This window comes from Capra hircus, chromosome 25 (assembly GCF_001704415.2).
Source record: "Capra hircus breed San Clemente chromosome 25, ASM170441v1, whole genome shotgun sequence".
In the NCBI taxonomy this organism is placed as follows: Eukaryota; Metazoa; Chordata; class Mammalia; order Artiodactyla; family Bovidae; genus Capra; species Capra hircus.
Window position 1 is genome coordinate 17,274,409 of NC_030832.1, and position 17,469 is coordinate 17,291,877.

Consider the following 17,469-nt stretch of genomic DNA (forward strand, 5'->3'; position numbering starts at 1 on the left):
TTGTACAAAGCCCAGTATGCAGTACGCACTCAATCAAATAGAACTGTGGTTAATACATTAACTATGATTTGTCTAGAACTCTGCTGTCCTGTACAATAGCCACCAGCTACATGCAGCCATTGAGCACTTAAAAATGTCCAAATTTAAATGTTCTATAAGTAAAATACATATCAGAGTTTGAATACTTAGTATAGAAAACAGCAAAATATTTCATAAAAAATATTTTATATTGATTATGTGTTGAAATGATATTATTTTGGATCTTTCAAGGTAGATAAACTGTATTCTTTTTTAATATATTTATTTATTTGGCTGCACCAGGTCTTAGTTGCAGCACTCAGGATCTTTGATCTTCATTGCAGCATGCAGGATATTTAGTTGAGCCATGTGGGATCTAGTTCCCTGACCAGGAATCAAACCCAGGCCCCTTGCATTGGGAGCATAGAGTTTTAGCCACTGGACAACGAGGGAAGTCCAATAAAATGTATTCTTAAAAATGATCTTGCCAGTTTATTTTCACTTTCTGAAATGAGATTGGAGTAGAACTGTCATGTAATCCAGCAATTTCGCTTCTGGGTATTTACCCTAAGAAAAGACAAACACTAATTAAGAAAGATACAGGAATTCCTGGTGCTCCAATGATTAGGACTTGTGTGTTCACTGCCAAGGACCTGCGTTTGATCCCTGGTTGTGGAACTATGTTCACTGCAGCATTATTTACAATAAGCTAAGATTATGGAAGCAACTGAAGTGTCCATGGATGGATTAATGAACAAAGATGTGTTATATATATACATGTATTTCTAGAGAAGGCAATGGCACCCCACTCCAGTACTCTTGCCTTGAAAATCCCATGGACGGAGGAGCCTGGTAGGCTGCAGTCCATGGGGTCGCTAAGAGTCGTACACAACTGAGCAACTTCACTTTCACTTTTCACTTTCGTGCATTGGAGAAGGAAATGGCAACCCACTCCAGTGTTCTTGCCTGGAGAATCCCAGGGACAGGGGAGCTTGGTGGGCTGCCGCCTATGGGGTCGCACAGAGTCGAACAGGACTGAAGTGACTTAGCAGCGGCAGCATACATGTATTTCAGTTCGGTTCAGTTGCTCAGTCGTGTCTGACTCTTTGTGACCCCATGGACTGCAGCAAGCCAGGCCTCCCTGTCTATCACCAACTCCCAGAGCTTGCACAAACTCATGTCCATTGAATCAGTGATGCCATCCAAACATCTCATCCTCTGTCATCCCCTTCTCCTGCTGCCTTCAATCTTTCCCAGCATCAGGGTCTCTTCCAATGAGTCAGTTCTTCAAATCAGGTGGCCAAAGTATTGGAGTTTCAGCTTCAACATCAGTCCTTCCAATGAATATTCAGGACTGATTTCCTTTAGGATAGACTGGTTGGATCTCCTTGCTATCCAAGGGACTCAAGAGTCTTCTCCAACACCACAGTTTAAAAGCATCAGTTTTTTGGTGCTCAGCTTTCTTTATAGTCCAACTCTCACATCCATAACATGATTACTGGAAAAACCATAGCCTTGAATAGATGGACCTTTGTTGGCTTTTTAATATGCCTGCCTAGGTTGGTCACAACTTTTCTTCCAAACAGCAAGTGTCTTTTAATTTCATGGCTGCAGTCACCATCTGCAGTGATTTTGGAGCCCAGAAAAATAAAGTCTGCCACTGTTTCCCCATATTTGCCATGAAGTAATGGGGCCAGATGCCATGATCTTAGTTTTCTAAATGTTGACCTTTAAGCAAACTTTCCCTCCTCTCCTCTTTCATCAAGAAGCTCTTTGGTTCTTTGCTTTCTGCCATAAGGGTGGTGTCATCTGCATATCTGAGGTTATTGATATTTCTCCTGGCAATCTTGATTCCAGCTTGTGCTTCATCCAGCCCAGTGTTTCTCATGATGTACTCTGCATTTAATTTAAATAAGCAGGGTGACAATATACAGCCTTGATGTATTCCTTTTCCTATTTGGAACCAGTCTGATGTTCCATGTCCAGTTCTAACTGTTGCTTCCTGACCTGCATATAGATTTCTCAAGAGGCAGGTCAGGTGGTCTGGTATTCCCATTCCTTTCAGAGTATTACTGAGTCATAAATAGAATGAAATCTTGCCATTTATGACAACATGGATAGTTCTAAAGGATATTGGGCTAAGTGAAATAAGTCAAAAAAAGACAAATACTGTAAAAATTTCACTTATATGTGGAATCTAAAAAAAACAAATGAACAAATAAAACAGACTCACAGATAGGGAGAACAAACTAGTGGCTGCCAGAGGGGAGGTGAGTGGGGGGATGGGCAAATAGGTGAAGGTGATTGAGAGGTACAAAACTTCCAGTTATAAAATAAATGTTATAAGGATGTAACTTACAGCCTAAGGAATACATAAATAATACTGTAACAATTTTGTATGTGACAGATGGTTACTAGACTTATGGTGATCATTTCATAAGGTATTTAAATGTCAAATCACCTGGAAGGTAACATATTGTATGTCAATTATCCTTCAATAAATAAATAAATATTTTTTAAAAACAAGATGATACTGCAAGGAAATTTATAATTACACATGTAGTTTCATTATATTTCTGTTGAACAGCACAGATCTAGAAAGTTCTCAGCCCACCATTAGTATAGCAAACCTTCATCCAGCCTCATTTACTCTTGAATATTACATAAGCTTTAGGGGTATATTTAATTCATTTACAACAATGATTCATTTGGAATCAAAAGTAATCCAGGTGACTTATAAAGGATTTTCCTTGCAGGGTTAGCAAGTTAATGTTTAGAAGTATGTAGAAAGGGAGTTAAAAGCTTTGCGGGAATTTTCCAGGTTCGCTGCGATCCTGAGATACAAGAATTGCGTCAGTGGCAGAAGAAGCTGCGAGAGGACAAGCACATTCGCCAGCGAGTCAAAATCTTCTGGGCCAAACAAGAACAAAAAGGTCAGTTGTTTGATTCACAACCCTTGGTTCATTTAGGGAAAGCCTGAGTCTTACTCCAGGCTCAAGAAGGAAGCCCCGAGCGGTTTCCTAGGGTCCTTGTTCTGCACGGAATTCCACTGGGGTTAGGGAGGTGGCGGCATGTTAAAGAGTTGGCTTCCGAATGACAGCGGTGACGCGATGTAACTGTCCCAGCCGTTCCCCTCACTTAGGTACACGTCAGTGTCATCCCGTGTTTGCAGCTCGCTCTCTCTGTCTTTTTTAGATACAAACAAAAAGAATAACCCATCATTTTGGAAACACAGTGCCCATCAGTGTGACAGGTAGTTATCCTTCTGAGCTGTTGATTGTGTGTCTGAACTTAAGTGCTGTTTTATGCCATCCTCGCCCCTTATCTGAGAAATTAAACACATGTACAGAGTGAAGCGCTAAGAATAACAGAGCAAGCACCCTTCACCTGTCTTGTACGTGTCACAATTTTGTCCTATTTGCTTCCCTTTTTTAAAATTTTTATTTTTAAACTTTGTTACTACATATTTGTGGTAGAAAAATTAGAAAAAAGTAACCAAAAAAGGAGAAAAGTCAAAAATGTCACCACTGTTAAAATTTTGGTGCACATCCTGCTATACTTTTTCCAGTACAAAATGATGCAAATAAATATCCATTTGTATATTATTAAATATGGGTTTTTACATTCTACTACCCATATATCTGTTCATTCTATTATGTCATCGACACTGTCACTGAACATACTCAGAACATCATTCAGGCCAGCACTAGAGAGTGGTATTGTGATGTTTAATAGCTGTGTGGTACTGAGTTAGCATCATTTATTTAACCAACAACATGGAATGAGACTCATGATGGATTGTCAAGTGAAAAATAACTGCAGGACAATACATTTTCATTAAGAAAATTAAGATTCATTAAGAATCCCCTTGCAAAGCAGGAGACCAGGGTTCCATCCCTAGGGTGGGAAGATCCCCTGGAGAAGGGAATGGCTATCCCTTCCAGTATTTTGCCTGGAGAATCCTATGGACAGAGGAGCCTGGTGGGCTATAGTCCATGGGGTCGCAGAGTCAAACACGAGTGACTGACTAACACTCACTGACTAAAATACATGCTTGGAAATAGAGAGATGTCTAAAAAGCCTAGAGAATGCATTAGTGTTAGTTTCCTTTAGGAATCAGGACTAGAGAAAATCTTGCACTTTTGGAATTTTTTAAATTATGAAAACCAACAGGAAAAAATGATCATACCTCCCTCGACAGACCACTATCCTCTCACTATCCATGCTCTGACCCCCCATCCTCCCCGTTCCTTGTCCCTTTTCACTGGACTGCAGTGCCTCCAGTCTCTCTTGTTCTGCTGTATGCCAACACCTTCCTCACCTCGGGGACTGCACTTTCAATCCCTTTCCTGCCAAATCATCCTCTCCAGGCCGCTCTGTGGCCATTCCTTCTCACCCTTTGGCCTAGGGGCATTAATGCCTCAGCGGGGCCGCCCCCACTTGCCTTACCTAAGGGGACCAGGAACAATGTGGAGCAATCTCAACATCGCGAAATCTAGAAAAAAGTTATCTTTTTTTGCCCAGAGACTGTCTTCAATTCTGTTCTCTCAAATCTCTCTTTCCAGTTCCTTCATGGCATGTCTTTGAAGTATGTTCTGGTTTCATGAAGTCCTGCCTACTTAAAAATCTCAGTCTCAGCTCCGATTTAAGGCTCTGACTCAGTGGGATTGGGAGCGGGAGGGAGGGAGAACGGGGGCATCGTCCCCTCACTTCCTGTGTGGTCCTCTCTTGGCTGCTGTTGCTTCTCTGGCTGAGACTGTGTGGCCATCTGTGTCCTGTGGGCGGGCATCCCCATGCTGGCTCTCTGACTCCTACGTTTCACATGAGCACTTCCTCAAAGCTCACAGGGCAGAACCCTTGGGGGATCTGGTTCTGCCGCTCCCTCTTCTCCTTCCACTCAGACCCCACTTCTGCCACCGCTCTCCCAGCCTTTTGCTCCTGAGGTCTCCTTAGCCAGTGGCCAGCCCTCTTGAACCCAATGGAACAGTGTTCACTTGACACAGAGGAAACCAGGAGTGGACACGCAGACTCCTCCTCCACTGCCCCCTTTTCTCCACCTCGTGTGTCTCCCCGGTTCACACTTAACTTGCTCTCGCAGGCGCAGTAGATTGAAGTGTGTGGAAATCTACCCTTAAAGGAGATGACCAATCAGATAATGAGGGGCCCCTAATCTTTCTGAGTTGTTTTCTTGGATCTTCCCTCCCCTGCCTTGGGCTTGGATGGGGGAAGCACCCACTCCTGTCTAAGGGAGGATAGGAAAATACAGCATTTTCCTCTAGGCCAGCAAGTCTCAACATTTTGGGATTGTGAACCAGGAAGAAATAGTTTTATTCACAATCTATGACATATGAATATACTGATGGTTTCATATATACATAGCTAAAACAAAAGTTTTATGAAAAATGACCTTATTAGATGGGCTTCCCTGGTAGCTCAGCTGGTAAAGAATCCGCCTGCAATGCAGGAGACCCCTGTTCGGTTTTTGGTCGGGAAGATCCCCTGGAGATGGATAGACTACTCACTCCAGTATTCTTGGGCTTCCGAGGTGGCTCAGCTGGTAAAGAATCTGCCTGCAATGTGGGAGACCTGGGTTCAATCCCTAGGTTGAAAAGATCCCCTGGAGAAGGGAATGGCTACCCATTCTAGTATTCTTGCCTGGAGAATTCCATGGACTGAATAGTCCATGGGATCCCCAAGAGTTCGACATGACTGAGTGACTTTCACATACATACCTATTACATATGTATTATATGTAATACCCTCTGGTATTTTCTAGTCTTTTGAGTTTTTAATTTAAGCATCAAAATTAACTGACAGTAATGAACTCATTGACTAAAAGAAATATCCAGATGTCCATAAGTATACAAAAATAACCGAATAAATAAATGTGGGAGAAGAGGAGGCTTTAGAATGACAACTAACACATTTAGAAGGTATAATGGAATTTAAAAGTCACCATTTTGTAACCATATTAATAAATCGATTAAAGCAAGAATCATCAGTAGATGCTAAACCACTGGGTGAAAGTTTATTGAAGGACACAATATTCATAGTCTTAAAATATCTCTCCATAAGAGAAGGGATCCTCCTACACTACTGGTGGGAATGTAAACTGGTACAACTTTTATGGAGAACAGTATGGATGTTCCTTAAAACACTAAAAGAGAGCTGCCACGTGTCCCTGCAATCCCACTCCTAGGCATATATCTGGAGAAAAACATGATCTGAACGGATACATGCACCCCAGTGTTTCCCGCAGCACTGTTTACAATAGTCAAGACATGGAAGCCGCCTAAATGTCCATTGGCAGAGGAATGGATAAGGAAGAGGTGGTAACTATATACAATGGAATATTACTCAGCCATTAAAAAGAATGAAATAATGCATTTGCAGCAACGTGGATGGACCTAAAGATTGTCATACTCAGTGAAGTAAGTCAGAGAAAGAGAAATATCATATGACATCCCTTGTAGGTAGAATCTGAAAGCAAATGATACAAATAAACTTATGAAACAGTAAGAGACTCACAGACTTCAAGAACAAACTTTTGGTTGCCAAGTGGAAGGATAGGGGGAAGGGATAGGGAGTTTAGGATCGACGTGTACACACTGCTATATTTAAAATGGATAACCAACAAAGACCTCCTGTATAGCACATGCTACTCTGCTCAACGTTATGTGGCAGCCTAGATAGGGGAGTTTGGGGGAGAATGGATACATGTACATGTATATGGCTGAGTCCCTTTGCTTTTCACCTGAAAGGATCACAACATTGTTAATCGGCTATGCCTCAATTCAAAATAAAAAGTTTTAAAAAATATCTAAGAAAATAATAACTTTGCACTAGAGAAACCTGACAGACCCACCTTAACCAAGTGCTGAAGATTAATGTTGCCAATATTGGGACAAACTGACATCACATGCCTCCTGATGTGATGTACTAAGACATACATCACACATTCTTAGACACAACCCCTGTCAAAAATGCATGACTGGAACCTATCTAATTGCGAGGGAACATCAGATCAACCCAAACTGAGGACATGCTCCAAAATAACTGATTTGGACTCCTCAAAAATGCCAATGTTAAGAAAAACAGAGATTAAAGGAGACCAAAGCGGTGTGACAGCTGAATGCTGTGCATGATCTTAGATTGGATCTTGGATGGGGGAAAATTCTATAAAAGACATGACTGAAACAGCAAACTTTGAGTATGGGCTTTATGTTAGATAATGGTACATAGTATTATTAAGTTTCCTCACGTTGATCAATGTTCTTGGCCAATATCAGAAACCTCTTTTGTTTTTTTTTTTTTTAATGTGGATCATTTTTTAAAAAGTCTTTATTGAATTTGTTACAGTATTGCTTCTGTTTTATGTTTTGATTTTATTGGAGGGATGTGGGATCTTAGCTCCTCAATGAGGGATCAAACCCACACCCCCTGCATTGGAAAATGAAGTCTTAACCACGGGACCATATCTTAACCACTTAACCACTGGACCATCTATTTGCCATGCTATTTCATGGCAAGTAGATGGGGAAACAATGGAAACAGTGAGAGACTTTATTTTGGGGGGGCCTCCAAAATCACTGCAGATGGTGACTGCAGCCATGAGATTAAATGACTCTTGCTCGTTGAAAGAAAAGCTGTGATCAACCTAGACAGCATATTAAAAAGTGGAGACATTACTTTGCCAACAAAGGTCCATCTAGTCAAAGCTATGGTTTTTCCAGTGGTTATGTATGGATATGAGAGTTGGACTATAAAGAAAGCTGAGCACCGAAGAATTGATGCTTTTAAACTGTGGTGTTGGAGAAGACTCTTAAGAGTCCCTTGGACTGCAAGGAGATCCAACCAGCCCATCCTAAAGGAAATCAGTCCTGAATATTCATTGGAAGGACTGATGCTGAAGCTGAAACTCCAACATTTTGGCCACCTGATGGGAAGAACTGACTCATTGGAAAAGACCCTGATGCTGGGAAAGATTGAAGGCGGGAGGAGAAATGGATAACAGATGATGAGATGATTGGATGGCATCACTGACTCAATGGACATAAATTTGAGCAAGCTCTGGGAGTTGATGAAGGACAGGGAAGCCTGGCATGCTGTAGTCCGTGGGGTTGCAAAGAGTTGGACATGACTGAGCGACTGAACTGAACCACTGGACCACAAGGAAAGTCCCAGAAACCTATTCTTAAGATGCATGCTGAAGGTTTTATGCAACTTAAACTCCAATGATCCAGAAAAAAGTAATAACACACATGCACACATATACATACACAGAGAAAATGATCAAGTATAAACAATGGTGAATCTGAAGTTCTTTGGATGATTATTATGATTATGAATGAATGGACAGATGAGTGGAGTTCTGAGCCTTGTATGAGTCCACATACAGAGCCTGGTGCAAAGCAGGGGCTCATCACATTGGTGTTCTTAGTGTCCCTTTTTAAGAAGTAGCTTGAGCTGTAACTGTTTGACAGGCTCATCTCTGTACAACTACTGGTTCCTTTCATTTCAAAACTAGAAGACAGTCAGAACTGTAATCAGTTAAAGCTCAAGGAACATGCAGCAGTGTGCCTATTTATTTCTGTTTTTACTTTTTTTTTTTTAGTTGATTTGCCACTGGCTCACTGATTAGTTTGGCTTGCTATGTGGCAGCGAGTGCAGGCTGGACTTAATGCAGTGATTCAGCCAGCAGCAGAGGGCAGAATGACTGGTCCCATCTCGGCCACCTGCTGCCCGCGTCCCTTGCCGCCTTTCCACCTGCTGAGAGTTCCAAAAGGAGCAGTGCTTTCCAAACAAGATGAGGTTTTCCGTAAATGCCCCCATTGTGAACTTGTGGGTAAACTTCTCATTTGCAATGAAACTGTAGAAATGGCCCTTGGGAAAGAAAACCGTTCTAAACACGGTCCCCAGATCTGTGGTCAGTTCAGAAGAAAGTCAGTACAGCACAGTGGAGTTTTGGAGTTGGCAAGACTTGCCCTTGGACTCTTTGCTTTTATCTGTGTGACCCTGATCTAGTTAACTTCATTCAATCTCAGTATTCCCATGTGCAAGATTGGAACTGTTAATAGTCCTGTCTCATACAGTTGTTAAAGGATCGCAAGAGATGGTCTTTGGAATAAGTCCTGGCACATAGTTCCCATACATGTTGGTTACTGTCATTTTAAAATATGTCTGTGCTTCAAGCACTTTTGCATTGATTTCCTCTACTAGACTCTGAGCTCGAAGGGGTTCCGTGCAGGGACTGAGTGTCTTATTCATCATTTAGCACAGAGCCTGGCACAGAGCAGACAGTCTGTACATATTTGGTGGATCGAGCTCTGGTTTTCATTTTATAGATGAATAAGTAGAGGGCGTGGAAGGTTGAGGGCTTGCCAAGGTCACACAGCCGGGGAGGCCCTAGGGCTGGGACTCCTTTCTTTGTCCTGTGTTCCGACACATCCCAAAGGAGCGATGCAGAGAGACAAGACACTCTCTTGGATTCTACCATCAGACCCAAAGCTCTCAGAAATCCTCCTGAATATGATACACGGCTTGTCTGATTTCTTACGACCTATGGTTTCTTGCTGTTTGACTGAAGCGCTTGCGTAGGGGCTGAATTGCCAGGACCAGGGTACTACCTGCTTCCCATAAAGTGAAGTAAAACTTTTTGTCTCCTTCACGTGTCACGGAGATGATGTACTTAGTTAAGTTCATGTACAACAGAGTTATTCCTATTGAAAACCTTATGAATCTGGGTAGTGTGGAGATTTCAAAAATCAACTCCCTCCAGCCAAGGTGACACTGCAATTAGACCTCCAAAGAGCTCTGATGAAGCAATTTAAAAATGAATGTTAAACACATGTAGTTCTTTAGATTTGTGGTAAAGAAAAAAAAGTGGAGTGATTGCAAATGAAAATGGGTTTCACCTTCATGTGAAAAAAAAAAAGCACTACAGACTCATCTATGTACAAATCCATCATACAGGCATAGGATTTTTTTTTTAGTGGATGCCATTTCATCCGTATTGTGCTCTGGTATTTATAGTATGAATGAGTTTTGCCAAGTTCATTCCTTGGAGCAACCTTGGTGCAGACAGGAGGTCTGAAGGAGAGGAGCGTCAGCTGTCAGGGTAGAACCGTGGTCATTTATAGCCTGTCTTATGTTACACTGAGTCAGAGGCCGTCCTGGAGGATTTTCTTCTAGGACAGAAGTGGTATGAGGTTATCCTTAAGTATCTATCCATCAGGACAGTTGCAGGAATTATTTTTAAAGCATTTATGATAAGAATTATAGCCAATATAATCCAAAAGAAGATGCCAAAGTCATTTTTGAGATGTGGTAAAAAAGCTCTTCTTGATTAATAGCATATTTTTAGCTTCATATAATTGGTAATTGTTTTCAAATGTGCTTTGTAACTGAATATTCATATTTTATTTGGAAATCTGGTATGAGTAAGGAGAAAGAAACCATAGAAACTGTTCCATAACATCAGATTCCATTTTTTTATGTATACATCAGATTACGTATATATACAGCATCTGATAATAATTTTCATATGTGTGTGTGTATTCTGCATATTTATGTAAATATTCTTTGAATGACTTTTATCACTTCTTGATAATTTCTGGGGGATTTTATGTGGTTTTATTTCAATCATTGTAAGACTGACAGTATTTTAATCTTCAAGAGTGGGATGAGTTGGGAGATTGGGATCGATGTGTACACACTACTATGGATAAAACAGAGAACTAATTAGAACCTGCTGTGTAGCAGAGGAAGCTCTCCCCAGTGCTCTGTGGTGACCCAGATGGAAAGGGAATCCAAAAAAGAGGATATATGTATACATATAGCTGATTCACTTTGCTGTAGAGCAGAAACTAGCAACACTGGAAAGTGACCATATCCCAGTTTAAAAAAATAGTCATTTACCTATAACTTTCTTTTTGGAATTTTTGCTATTTTAAATATCACTTCTTGATATTTTAAAAGAAAGGGTGGGGGAAGCTGACCTGTCAAAGGAAACAGATTCTTTACTTTGGTTTGCTCACCTTTTTATTCCCTATGTCAGTCCAAGAGTAGTTTATAGTCACTTACAGAAACACATAATCTAACATTTTTAGGTAAATGTGTGATTGGATTAAGGAAAAATTAAAAGTAGAGAAAAAATAAAGCCATTAAATATAATAAGCAAAATACTTACTCCAAGGTCTGTATTTGCTAGAGATTTCTTAGGGACAAAGTAAAGAGGGAAATAAGGTCTGTTACATAATTCACAGTATCCACAGGAAAAAAAAAGTGAGCCAGTGGTTCAAGAAATACTGGGTCCTTCCCTATACATTATGCAATGTGAATAATAACCTCAAAAATGTTCCTACAATAAATAGAAATATCCGAGCTTCCTAGAAGCCACAGCAATGAATGAAATAGGATCATTACATTGTTCGTTGTCCTCAAATTTAAAAAGTTTCTTGGAAGCACGCTTATTTCTGGAGCTAATTTTTCTCTCATAAAGAAGATATTATAATGAGGTGAACATTATCCTTTCCCTAAATATAATGAGTTTCTTAGTAGGGCATGGCTTCTGGAGGAAAAAGATAAAAGCCTGAGTGCCGGATAGGGTAGAAACCAGATACATTTCTTTTCTAGTATTTAAGTTTAGATTGTAATGACAAATCTTAGCTATTAGGATTGGGGTTTTAGGATATTCTTAAAATGAGCACCTTGTCTTGGTCACACCCTGGAACTTTGTTCTTAGAGCAGAGAAGGCTGTCTGGAGCTCAGGAACAGTTATGAGTCCATAACTGTTGCCAGGGCCTGAACTAAGCACCCGTGCTCCCATGTAGCCCTCATACTTCTCTCCCAGAGGAAGGATATGATCTCCATCGCACAGGCGAGGAAACCAGGGCTGGAGGTTACATGACTCACCCAGGTCACACAGCCAGGAAGGCTAGAGACCAGGGATTTAAACCAGATCGACCTGATGCCAGGGAATCTCTGGTCATCTCTTGCCATGGTGTCCAGTTATTAATACCTTAAGCTGTGTGTCCAGTAGGGCTGATCGGCCCCCTGCAAATCTTCCCAGCAGGGTACCAGGACCCCCAGGCTGGACAGTGGGCAGCATGTGGCTGTACCTTCCACTTGACACTAGCTGAAGTGATGGCAGGCCGCTGGAATAGGGGAGATCTGAGGGTAGGGAAGGCCTAGTCCTCAGTCTGAAGGATGCAGGATCTATACCTATGTTTCTAGGAAACATTTCCATTAGAGCAGGAAGCCAGGGGTGAGAAGATGAGGATGAGGATGCTTTGTTTCCCTCCTTCCATACGCCCTTCTCGTCTGCAGATGAACAGAGAAGGCCTTGACCACAGAAGAGCGGCCCAGGTGCAGAGAACACTCTGGCCTGAGGCTCAGGAGGTGGGTTCTGGCATTAGGTGTGACCTTTTGTGACTGACAAACATGATCTATCATATAACAGAAAGGGGCAAATTTTCAGCGACTTATTTTCCAGAGACAACCACTGTTGAGTGTGTCAGTTCATAGAGTTTCTTCACTTATTAATATGTAAATATATATACACATATTTATGTTTATAAACATGAGCTATGTTATATACAGTATCTTGTAACTTGCTTTTTTCTTCACTTGACAACATATCATTGACATCTTTTCGTGACACATATACAGAGACCTCTCATGATTTTTTGTGGTTCCGTAAAAATGATAAATCTGTGCCGCGTGCTCTGTTGCTTATTCGTGTCTGACTCTTTGTGACTTTATGAACTGTAGTCTGCCAGGATTCTCTGTCCGTGGGATTCTCCAGGCAAAAATACTGGAGTGGGGTACCATGCCCTCCTCCAGGGGATCTTCCCAACCCAGGTATCAAACCTGTATCTCCTGATCTCCTTGCATTGACAGGCAAATTCTTTACCACTGAGCCACCTGGGAAGCCCATTGATAAATCTGTATGATATTTTTTAAAAAAACAATTCTCAATGAACAGATATTTGGCTTGTATTATGAACAATGTAGGGGCTTCCCTGGTAGCTTCAGCTGGTAAAGAATCCAGCCTCAATGCAGGAGAGCTCGGTTTGATTCCTGGGTCTGGAAGATCCCCTGGAGAAGGGATAGGCTACCCACTCCAGTATTCTTGGGCTTTCCTGTTGGCTCAGATGGTAAAGAATATACCTGCATTGCGGGAGACCTGGGTTTGATCCCTGGGTTGGGAAGATCCCCTGGAGGACGGCATGGCAACCCACTGCAGTATTCTTCCTGAAGAATCCCCATGGACATAGGAGTCTGGTGGGCTACAGTGCTTGGGGTCAGAAAGAGTCAGATATGTTGAGTGACTAAGCGCAATGCAGCACAGCATGACCAATGTATTGAAAGGCGTTTCGTAGATATATTCTTGCTTACTTATAAAAGTATTTCTATAGGATAAATTCCTAGAAATGGAGTTGCTGAGTCAAAGGATATAAATATATCAAGTTTAGACAGTGATCACCATACTGTCATCCAAAAACACTACAACAATTTATGCTTAATGCATAACCAAGTCACTTTGGAACTTTTGATGGGTGATGTAATCTTTGTGTTTCATTTTCCCTACTTGTAAAATGAGAATGATTATGCCTCAGGAATAATTCTAAATGAGGTCATTGCTTTGATATCACCATGGGTCTTTGAGAAGAAATACACTATTGGGAAATCTAAGGTGTCGTTTTCGTTTTAATTTTTTCTCTCATATCTCCTCAAACCTTAGTTCCTTTTCTATTTTAACCAGCAGAAGAAATAAAAATTTGATTAAAAGAAGTCTAGTGACTTCATGCCTTGAGATTACTTTCATCAGTTCTATTTTTAAGACTCACCAGTGGGTGAGGATATTAGGATGACATCAACTTTCATACATATCTTTTCATTTAAAATTTGCAAGTCTGCACAACTGGGACAAGCCTTTGCTTAAAATGCTAATGTTCCCCTACTATTCTACTGAAATGTAAAGTAAAATAAAAGATGAATTCCTTTATTAAATGATCAGCTCCTAAAGTTTTAGTCCCCAGTAAATGGATGCTTCCAACCAGTAGCTTCATTCTATCATCTGGCTTTTCAGCATTCTTTGCAGTTATATAGACGCAGAATGCTCTTGTAGGATCTAGATGTATCCACAAACACCTGGAAGGCTCAAGGAACCAGACTGGATAAAGTTTCCCATTTATCAGCTGTATAACCTTGTGCTGGTTGCATAACCTCTCAGTGACTCAATCTGCATGGCAATAAAATAGAAACACTAATGTTAGTAACCACTCCGTAGGGTTTTTATAAGGATTAAATGAACTGGAATAGTGCCTAGCTCAAAAAAAACAAAAAAAGTGATCAATAAATGATTACTATTATTAGTAATATAAATGTTCAACATATGGCTAATATACGTTATTATTAAGAATACTTGCTCTGGGGTCTGAATGAATCCTGCCTCTAACATTAGCATGGGCAGGGCAAGGTGCTCATTCTCTTGAAGCCCAGTTTCCTCCTCTGTTATGTGGGGACAGTTAGGGCCCATCAGACAGAGCTCTTGTGAGAATTAAATAATATTTAATATCATGTATGCTATTAAATAGATCCTGGTACAAAGGGAATGATCAATAACTGGTGGCTGGTTTCTGTCATATTTTTTGAACTGTCAAGAAAGAGAAACAAAATGTATTCCAGGTGATTTACTTGCAGCAGTGGTTCTCAATCCTGGCTGCAGGTTAGAACACCCTGGGGGAAACTTACCAGGATGTGTCAGGCCAGAGGCCAGAGAAAGCGATTACATGGGTGTATTCTTAGAAGAGAATGTGTTGTAACCACATCAGCACAATCATAATACTATGGATTAGCTGGAGGATCCCAGTAATAGCTTTGGATTCAAAATCTTCCTTTGCGGGGCTCTTCTCACTAATGCAATTTCATTTGGATTAAAATTCAGGGGATCTGAGTTCCTTCAGTTTACCAACTAGCTGGACTTTGCTTTCCCCTTTGAAAAGTGGAACGAGTGAGCAAGGAAATCTCTATAAAACAGGAAATCCGATAGGTGTCTGCTATAGAATCTCCTGCCTCCAGGGCTAAGAGACCTATTGTTGACCAAATCCAAAGCCTGGAAAACTATTGCTGTTGTCTTGGTGGTGGTTGTTGGTTTGGGGAGTTTGGTCTTAAGAGTGAAGCCAGAACAATATATGAGGGACATTCTGGGTTTTGCTGTGAAGAATGAGGTTAGATAGGGCCAGAGAGTCGCTGGGGAGGGAAGAAGGGCAAAGGGTATTTTGGGTGTTTGGCAGTTTAAGAGAATTTGAGGGGAAAGAGTAGGGATGTTTAAAGGTGCCTTCTGTTTGGTCATATACTTGAAGAGTAGGAAGATGTCTCCTAGACTGAGGGATTTCTATCACACCCAGGGGTGACTTCCTGAGTGAAAATCGAGCTCACAGAGGGAGGGCCATGGGAAACTGCTCCTGCTGTGGTGTCCAGCCTACAGGATAGTGTTGTCTTTAGCCTTAGCTGCCACGCCTTGGTGTCTGCAAAGATCCATGGTCCTTATGAGTGCCTACCACATGCCTTAAATATATTATTTTTAATCTTCATAACAAATGTAATGAGAATAACCTATTGTCACCCCATCTCTTTTCTCAGATGTTAAGTCACTTGCTTTTGGTCGACAGCTGCTAAGGAGCAGAACTGAGGACATTTAGACTTCCTCAACATCATACTGCCTTGCCGGCCTCATACCCTTTCTTTCTGTCAGTCCCTGAGCAAGTAGGCTGAGGGAGAGGTCTGGAATTCATGCTCTCGAAAGTGCAACAGATGTTCAATGCAGACCTGAAGGCCACCCCATAAAAAGCAATGAAGGACTGATACATGCTTGAATGTAGAGGAACCTTGAGAACTTGAAAACTTGCTAAGTACAAGAAGCCAGACACAGAAGACCGTTATTATGTGATTCCCTTTATGTGAAATGTCCAGAATAGGAAAATCTGTAGAGATAGAAAGCTGATTAGTGCTTGCCTGGGCCTGGGAGGCTGAGGGAATGGGGGTGATAGCTGAAAGGTAAGAGGATTCTTTAGGGGAATATGAAGATGTTGTGAAGTTGATTGTAGTGATGGTTATGGTTGCACCTGTCTGTGAATATACTAACAATCATTGAATTGTGTACCTTAAATGAGTGAATTATATGGCATGTGAGTTATATTTTCATAAAGCTGTCATATAAATAAAAATGAAGGCACAGACTACCTTACACCCATTAAGATGGATACTATCAAAAAATAGAAAATAACAAGTATTGATGAGAATGTGGAAAAAATGGACCATTTTGCATTATTAGTAGGAATGTAAAATGATATAGATAAAGTGGTTCCTTAAATTTTTTTAAAAAGGAATTACCCATGAGCTAGCAATTCCACTTTGGGGCATATACAAGAAAGAAAGCAGGGACTCAATGAGATGTTTGTACATACATGTTAATGGCAGCATTAGTCACAATAGCCAAAAGGTAGAAGTAACCCAAGTGTCCATCAATGGATGGGAAATATATGGTGTGTCCATACAGTGGAATATTGTTCAGCATTAAGAAGGACTTTCCGACACATGCGATAACGTGGATGAGCCTCGAAGACATTTCGCTAAGCGAAATAAGCCAGTCACAAAGAGAGAAATACTGAATGTTCCCACTTAAATCAGATACTTAGAACAGCAGTATCCATAGAGACAAAAAGTACGATGGTGGTTTCCACAAGCTGGGTGGAGGGGAGAAAGGGATGTTCTTGTTTAATAAGTGCTGAGTTTCTGTTTTGCAAGATGAGGAGTTCTAGAGATGGATCGTGGCGATGGTATGAGTGTACTTAATACCTCCAAATGGTACACTATTCTGGACATTTCACATAAAGGGAATCACATAATAATGGTCTTTTGTGTCTGGCTTCTTGTACTTAGAAAGTTTTCAAGTTCTCAAGGTTCCTCTACATTCAAGCATGTATCAGTCCTTCATTGCTTTTTATGGGGTGGCCTTCATGTCTGCATTGAACATTTAAGATGGTTAGGATGGTAAATTTTATCTTATGTGTATTTTATCACAGTGAAAAAATTAGGAGGAAAAAAGTGTAAGGTGCAGACCCCAGACTCCCTCATGGCTCTCTCCCTCACCTCCGTCAGACTCTGCTTAATTATTACCTTCTCAGTGCAAACTCCCTGACCACCCCCATCCCTCTGCCCTGCTCATCTCCATCTAACATGTTATCTACAGGGTGATTCAAAAGGAACTGGCCACTTCCAGACTTGTATTAAAACACGCATGGACGTAGATGAAGAATTTAGTGTTGGTGCCATTTCTTCTTTGCCACTTTGGAGAAATAAAGTGATTGCCCTTCAACTCTGATAGTGATGAAGGATAGAGGACACAGCTAGCTCCAGGATGGTGGGGTGCCCTGAGTCCGGTGT

The 17,469-nt window shown here is 41.1% G+C and overlaps 1 protein-coding gene across 1 annotated transcript in view; it reads left to right on the top strand.

Annotated features, from left to right (window-relative positions):
- The window catches only part of IQCK (IQ motif containing K), a 151,755-nt gene that overhangs the window by 111,405 nt on the left and 22,881 nt on the right, over positions 1-17,469 (top strand). The window contains exon 8 of the mRNA XM_005697542.3: positions 2,840-2,951. Coding sequence (XP_005697599.3) covers positions 2,840-2,951 — 112 coding nt within the window. The remainder of the gene's footprint in view (positions 1-2,839; positions 2,952-17,469) is intronic.